We start from the raw sequence: 8,546 nt of genomic DNA on the forward strand, positions 1-8,546 counted from the left end.
CACAAGTTTTGAGTAATTAAACCCTCATCTTGCTAGTTGGGTCACACTACACCCATTTAGCCCCATTCAAGGTCAATACTTGCATTTAGATCACCCATGAACCCTAATAACACCCTGAACTCCTGTAAATGTGCGTAATGCTTTGGCTTCCACCCACTTGGTGAAATAATAAATAGCCACAATTACGAATTTTACGTTCCCTGCTCCCGCAGGAAATGGTCCCACAATATCAATGCCCCACTTGTGAAATGGCCATGGCGAATTAACTGGAATCATGTCATGCCTTGACTTTCTATTCTGCGGCGCATATCTTTGGTAACTTTTGCATCTTTTTACTATTTTTGCTGCATCGCAATACAAGGTTGGCCAAAAGTAACCCATTCGCATAATCTTTGATGCAATAGTTTTGTAACCAGTGTGAAGCGCGCAAGATCCACTATGCACTTCTTCAATAATTATATTTGCCTCTGCCGGTCCTACGCACCGCATTAAAGGTCCGTAATAAGATTTGCGATACAAGACATCATTTTCAATGATATACATAGGTTATCTGATGCCCACTAATCTAGCTTCATTTTTTATCTTCGGGTGATGTATTATTGCGCATCTTTTCAATAATAGGATCCATCCAATTTGGTTGCGTTTCTTCAAAAACCGCAACAACTAATCCGCCATCAATTGCTTTATTGGGAAAATCTTCCACCCATACTTTCTTTTTAAAATGTGAAAAAGTTAAAGCCACTAATTTACTTAATGTGTCAGCTTTTTTATTTTGGCTCCTTGAAACGTCGCAAGCTCAAAATGTTCAAACTTTTCTGCGGCTTCCTTTAACAGGTGTAAATATTTCTGCATAGAAAGTTCATGCGCATCAAATGAGCCATTAAATTGATTTGCAATGAGCTGTGAATCAACAAATGCACGCAACTTTGTAATTTGCATTTTATGCGCAATGTTCAGTCCAGCCAATAACGCATCGTATTCAGCCTCGTTATTTGTAACATCAAAATTAAAGCGCAATGCGTATGTGTGCTCTTCGCCACTTGGGATTGTTTAAACTAATCATGCGCTTGCGCCTGCTCATTTTGTGCATGATGCACCATCAGTAAATAAATCCCCAGTTTTAACTCTGCGGGCATCATCTCTGTTATTTCATGAATTACCTCCAGTTCGCCAGTCATGTCTGCAAGATAATCCGCAAGAACTCTCCCCTTCATAGAAGTTCGCGGAAGGTAAGTTATTTCATAAGACCCCAACTCAATTGCCCATTTGGTCAGCCTTCCAGACATTTCACGTTTATTTAAAACTTGTTTAACCGACAAATTAGTTAAAACATGAATAGGATGCCCTTGAAAATACCACCACAATCTTCTTGAAATTAAAAGTAACGCGTATACAAAATTCTCCATTGGCGCATAGTTAATTTCACTTCCTGTGATTGCCTTACTAACAAAGTAAATTGGTTTCTGCTTTTTTTCACGTTCTGCCACCAAAACTGATCTAAAAGCCTCGTTAGCAATTGAGACATAAAGATACAGAATTTCGCCATCTATATGTTCATTGAGCGTAGGCAGTGTCGCGCGTAACTATTTCATTTCTTGGAATGCGCTTTCCGCTTCATCCGTCCACACAAAATTTTTCTGATTCAAACATCTTTTTAGCGTTTTAAAGAAAGGCAGCTGTCTTTCTGCATCTTTTGATAAGAATCTAGTTAAAGACGCAAACTTTCCTGTTAGACTTTGCACTTCTTTATTGTTTTTGGCGCAGTCATATTTTCAATCGTGGCTATCTTTTTGAGATTAGCCTTAATTCCTTGCTTAGTAACATAGTATCCCAAGAACTTTCCTTCTTTTTTGCCAAAACTGCACTTTTATAGATTTAGCTTCATGTTAATTCTTCGCAAATTTTCAAATGTTTCTGCAACATCCTAAAGAATTTGATCTTGCGTTTTAATTTTAATGACCAAGGCATCCACCCCAATTTGACTTTCGAATGCGTTATCTATTAAGCGTTGATATGTTGCGCCAACATTTTTAAGTCCAAAGGGTATCTTGATATAGCAATATATGCCTTTACCAGTATGAAACACAGTTTTATCTTCACCCTCTTCCACCATTGGAATTTGATGGTACCCTTTATAAGCGTCCAAAAAGCACTTAAAAGGGTATTCGTGCAGTGATTTAACTTTCCAATCGATTTCTGGCAGCGGATTGTTATATTTAGGGCAGGCCTTGTTGATATCTTTAAAATCAATTGTCATATCCCGACCTTAACCATAAGGATGAATACAATAACATATGATTTCATCGCGAGGTATTGACCTCTATATGCGACATTTTCCAAAAACTGCATTCGTTTTTACAATACAAACCATAGCTTTTATTACAAATACAAGGTTTAAACAACTTAATAATGATTATCGTTTAGCGATAATCTTAGACTTACAAACTTTACATGTGATAATAACAATACGACCTCTAACATATTTTACATTACAAATCCTCCGATATGCATTTTTATTTTTGACACAAATATGCATACTCAAGATCTTGCTTAAATTTAACATGTTGCAGCGGAAGCTTTTAGTTATCACCTGAGAATAAACATGCTTAAAACGTCAACATAAAGTTGGTGAGATATAGGTTTAAAGCCGGCAGCGTTATGAATATAGACCACAAGATTTCATATATAAACGTTTTAATAAAAATATTCTAAGTTGTTGAGCACTTGATAACCATACTTAACATTTAATCAACGTCGCATATTCCCTTTATTATGAAATCTTACTACACCGTACCAAGTGTAGTCACCGAAACGAAGTACTGTGCAACCGTTGAATACTGGTCGTCCAGTCCGGTTAGGGTTGTCAGGCCCGATAGATCTATCAACAGGATTCGCGTTTACAATACCTCATGTAAATAGTAGTTACCAAGTTACAGGGAAGTATGCCAGTGGTACAACTCAACGTAGAATATATTTTTTTTATCACTTGTGTCCATAACGTAAATCATAAAATGCATGTATTCTCATCCCGAAATATTTAGAGTTTAAAAGTGGGACTGTATACTCACTTTTGTCTTGAAGGTATTTAACTCGACTTGGTCTCCAATAGATATCACGAACCTAACCATATATATAATATATCAACATATTTTCTTTTCAAGTAATCGTTACATATATATATATATATATATATATATATATATATATATATATATATATATATATATATATATATATATATATATATACTTTTAATACTTTTAATATTTTTTTAGTCCGTAGTTAGCAGTCCGATGTTAGTGGTCCACAATTAGTTGCTTAAATAAAATAAATAAAGACCCCATCGTATTCGTGTTGATCAGAATTAATCTTGACCCATGGTACCATGTTGTCAAATGACGTGTTGCGTACATAAAGTACCGTGTTGTCAAATGACGTGTTGCGTACAATCATGAGGTCTTATGATTAATCTTCTCGTGTTGTTTACGGGTGGTCCTGAAATATATAAAATAAAATCATAAGTAAATATATATTAAATATTATGTTAATTAGCCAAGATATGATTAACCCGATTTTGTCATAATATGATATATTACAGGTCTTGAAGTGTTTTTAAAAATCAAATTAGAAGGATCTATTTAGTTTGCGAACAAGTTTGAAATCACTCAAACTATGTTCTTGTTGTTAAAATTTTATAACACAAAATAAAATAGCTATATAAATATGAATCGAATAAGGTTATGAATAAGGTTATTACCTCAAGTTACTTGGACAAAGCTACTGGAAAAGGTAAGAAAAATCTTGGAATCAAAAGAGTGGTGGAGTGGGATTGAAAGATTGGAAGTAATCTCCTTGAAATCGGATGACTATATTGATACGTTCTTGAGTAGGTAAATGAAGAGAGATTAGGGAGTGAATTAACTTGAAAGAAAATTGGAAATGAAATTGTATGTGTGTGTGTGTGCAAAATAGCATGATTATGGGATGGATATATAGGAGATTTAGTTTGTTTTCTTGCACAAAAGTCACACATGAGGTTAAATGGCTGGTTCCCACATGTAACATCATGTCTAGTAGCTGATCATTGAAGTTTATTGTTGGTATATACCAATAGTAAATACGTATAGAAGCTATGTATGATACGGTTACATATACCCTTGATATACTTGTAGAAATTTTGAGGAATCGGAACGAGAATTCAAATATGGACGGGTCTGCCCCTTGGACCCCGCCAGGGGTTGCCACCCCTTGGACCCCGCTTATCGGGGGCGCTGCCCCCGAACCCCCGTCATAATCAAGATAAGTTAAACAAGTGTGCACTCCACACTTCCCCAAACTTGTTCGATATTTATCAAGATTATTTTGGTTACAAATTAACAGCATTACACTTAAATCATATTGGTGACATAGATCACCAACACATTATATATTGTAAGTATATATGTCAAAGAATGTTACATATAGTTATCGTTTTGATAACTTAAGTTAGTGGTCTCAAAGTATACTTATAACTCATTGTTGTTAGTTCACAATGAAATGTTAAACCATCCTTAAATCATGTTAAATATGTATAGATATGTACATATACATAATCGTATAATTATCGTGTGTTATATAGTTCGTGATATCATCGGTCAAATTGGACGGTCAAACGTTGTGTGAAACTCTTTTCAAAAACATAAGTCTCAACAGTTTGGATTGCTTATCATGTTGGTAAGGTTTATTTTATGTAAATATTAATCTCATAAGTATAAAACGATCGAAAAAATCCGGGTCGTTACATCAATGCAAATCCACCACGATCCATCAAGTTTTTTAAAAAGAACTTGGTTTGCAACCCACGTTTGGTACTTCACTTCACGCAGAATTTATGCTTTCACAAATTTAGTTACTTCTCCGCATTACTATTTCATGCAATCTGGAGCCATGCCTCCGCGTTTTTGAATTATTGGTTTTAACGCAGGATTTGCATTAAGCTTATGTTTTGCAATTTTTCGCGGAACACCAGTCATATCTTGCTCACACCAAGCAAAGACATCCATATTGGCGATAAGCAATTGCACTAACTATTTCCTGACATGTGCGTTCAAATTGATACCAATTTTAATTGTTTGTTCTGGATATGCACGATTTATCACAACCAAATAATCTTCTGCTCCTGCATTTTCTATTACCGTGCCTTGTGCATTAACAGTTGCACAGATTGGTTTTATTTCCACAAAATTCATTGTCGTGACTCCTTTGCATGTTGAAAACTTTATCATGTCATGTATTGTCGAGGAAATAATGCCAAGTTTTGATAGCACAGAGCGCCCTAACAACATGTTATAGCGAGAAGCAAACCGTATAACATATAAATCCAGCCATGCTTAGCGCATTAGCTTTACGTCTGTTTCATCGATAAGTTCTATGTTCAGCGATAACTGCCCAACAGGCCATGCGGATTCTCCTGCAATGCCTGATAACGAAACTGCAGTAGGCAATAGCTCTACCTTAATGCTTTCTGGTAATTTGCAAAACACTATTCATATATTATGTCAACGCAGCTTCCAGTGTCTACATGCACTTTCATGATTGTTATTCCTGTGTTCGCGATCTTGCAGGATATAATTATTGGCACATCAATCATGCCATAATTTTTGCATTAGTGGAAATGTTATTGGTGCGAGCTGCCATTTTTCAAGCGTTTTTGTAGCTTTTCTTTTGTGAGCCTTCTTTTTATCTTATGAACCATGCCTATTATTTGCATTTCTTGCGTATACGCATGTTCATTAGAAAGATTTTTAGCCGCAATAGTTTTTTGCGTTCGTTGCACCGTTATGCCTACATTTGGCTTTTTTTGCACATTTAAACAATTTAGCTCATCTTTGCATGAATTTGATACTTCTGACCTATTTCGCTATAAATTTGCAAAATCCTTAAATTTTGAGTTGTTTTTGGTTTGCTTTCACTGATATCGAAACTTTAATATTTTTGCAGTTTTATTAGCAACTGCATTGTCACAATGTTTTTTCATTCTCTATTCAATTCAAAACTTGGTTAGAGATCAAGCGTTGTAGATTTATAAACCTACAATTTTCAAACATGAACACGATTAAAATTGAATTCCGAATTTAATCATTCGATTTCACGAAATAAATTTATCAAATTCAATTCTAATTCGTGTCCCACGGTTGGCGCCAATTCATCAATCCTAGATTAGAAATTAATCTAATCAAAGGATTGAGTGCAATGAGGGGTGGATTGTGGTGTTGATAATGTTTATGGGACCTTTGATCATCTTTCACTTAACATCAAGTGACCAATCACTATGTCTCGATCTTGACCGTATTACCTTAGCCAAATTATGATAACTCCTCGGGCAAAGTCACGAGTGAATCACAAAGGCCAGAGCAATTGCACAGAATCATTAACCTAAAACAAGAGGCCAAGCTCCCTATTTATAGGTTTAGAATACTCACGGATTCAATGTTTGTGCATGCTTTATTGATCCGCAGTGTTTATGCGGGACACTTTTGCAGTATTAAGTTTATGTGGGCTTTCGCAAAGCAACAATGCAGAATTCGTAGTTGTTATTTATTCGCGCAGTTCTATTTGCACTTGCTTTTGCTTTGCCTTTTGTACTTAAAATATGCATATAAATCCTATGTATATGATCAGTTTAACTACAGTAACATTTCTACACTTAATACTAAGCTATGACTTAACATTAACGGATGTGCAATCTTAGATATCCTAAGGTACTGCTGATTGGATTAAAGGTATCTCCTTTACGATCACTTACTCAACTTCAGATCATTTTACAACATCCCTAGAACATTGCTTCTGATGCGAACTATGCTTTAGAGTAAGCCAGTGTTCACTGAACTTTATATTGCCTACTCTAATCACAACCTAAATGGGTAGCTCTTCTTTGATGGATAAGTGATTAACCGTTCGTATGTACTATTTCCCTATTGTGATGTTAAACACATATAACTACTTACCTTGTATTCTAGGAATGATCAGGTCCTAATACTAGGTTATACCCATGTGAGTAAATGGAAAGGGTGGTCCGTAAATTAGACTTCTAAACCCGACAAGGTTTCAGCATAACAAAAGTATAAGTTTCAGATAAGATATTCAACATATAATAAACATTTGTAACAGATAGTCAAGCATGCAATATTAAAGCAACTCAAAGAACAAAGTAACTTTATTAAATTAAGCAAAGTGTTCACCGTTTACAGACGAGATCTGGACCATTACAATGCTAAAATCATCTATACCGCTCCTAGAACAATCTTCGGCGTTCACCTCCGACTTAATTTCCCACTCGGAGGTGTGAAGAGGTGTGTGAAAATGGGATGCCAAGTGGTGTTTAAATAGTGAGATTTTGACTGGGAAACGGTTGGCAAGTCGGCGCCACATGCCGGTGTGGGTGTGGGTGGTCGATTCCAGGCAAGCCGTTTTCCCTGGTCGTTTCATGTGCCCAGTGTGGGGGTGAGATGGTAGGCCGGTGTGGCAAGCCGGTGTGGCAGGCCGGTTTTGCCTTTGGTCTGCTGTTTTGCTTGGATCTTCTTGCTTGTTCCCGAGATCGTAACTTGGTTTTCGGGGTCGTGACTTTTCTTTCACAATTTTCGCTCTAGAATCTTTCTTTTAACCGATAAAGCAATTATTTTGGCTACAAATCTTGGAACTTTATTATTTTTGGGCCTTAATATCGAGGTAAAAACGTGAATTTTTAGCCGATATCAAATATCCCACACTTAGACTTTGGTTGCCCTCAAGCAAACCTTCTATCTTTTAGACATAGTAGATTCCTTTTCGTAGTGATCAAGCGATCTTTGTTTCGCAAGACGTAAAAGTGAAAACTTGGTTTTATTCTTTTTGTTATTCCTGAATCTATTTCCGCAAGTGATAGTGCTCCAAATGAACATATATTTCATAGCAATATCCTTCCAATATGTAAAGCTTTTAGTTGCAATTGTTCTATTATTATGTAATATTCATTTATATAAATAAGTGCGAAGACAAAAGAAGAAAACGACAATTTGAAGACGCAAATGACCAAAAAGCTCAAATGAACAAGAATAATCCTAGAGGTTCAATTTATTGATGAGAAACGTCTCAAAATTACAAGAGTACGAGCCGCGAAAAGCAAAGTACAAGATATTAAATAGTACGCAAGGACGTTCGAAAATCCGGAACCGGGACATAAACCAACTTTCAACGCGCGACGCAACGGAGCTAAAATTACACGTCAACTATGCACAAGAATATAATATAATATATATAATTAATATAAATTATATATATATTATATATATATAATAATATGTCGACAAGCAAGAAAACAAAAAATATGTGAGCTGGATCTGACGGCCATGCGATCGCATGGGAAATAGGCATAAAATACATGCGAGTGCATGAGCCCATGCTAGTGCATGGGAAATACACTGAAAACTCATGCACTCGCATGAGTTACTGTAGCAGGCCAAGTTCTATAAAAAGTCAGTTTTTCGGACGAATTACTTACACCTTTATCAATCTCTCTTCTCTATATG

The 8,546-nt window shown here is 35.8% G+C and overlaps 1 protein-coding gene across 1 annotated transcript; it reads right to left on the reverse strand.

The window, feature by feature from the left end:
• Window positions 1-750: 750 nt before the first annotated feature.
• On the reverse strand, window positions 751-2,257 carry LOC139898643 (uncharacterized). The gene is made up of 3 exons (XM_071881398.1): window positions 2,074-2,257; window positions 1,098-1,546; window positions 751-984 (listed from the first exon to the last, which is right to left on the reverse strand). Exons 1-3 carry the CDS (start codon window positions 2,255-2,257, stop codon window positions 751-753), a joined length of 867 nt encoding a protein of 288 aa, XP_071737499.1.
• Window positions 2,258-8,546: the final 6,289 nt, after the last annotated feature.

The sequence above is a fragment of the Rutidosis leptorrhynchoides genome, chromosome 1, assembly GCF_046630445.1.
Source record: "Rutidosis leptorrhynchoides isolate AG116_Rl617_1_P2 chromosome 1, CSIRO_AGI_Rlap_v1, whole genome shotgun sequence".
In the NCBI taxonomy this organism is placed as follows: domain Eukaryota; kingdom Viridiplantae; phylum Streptophyta; class Magnoliopsida; order Asterales; family Asteraceae; genus Rutidosis; species Rutidosis leptorrhynchoides.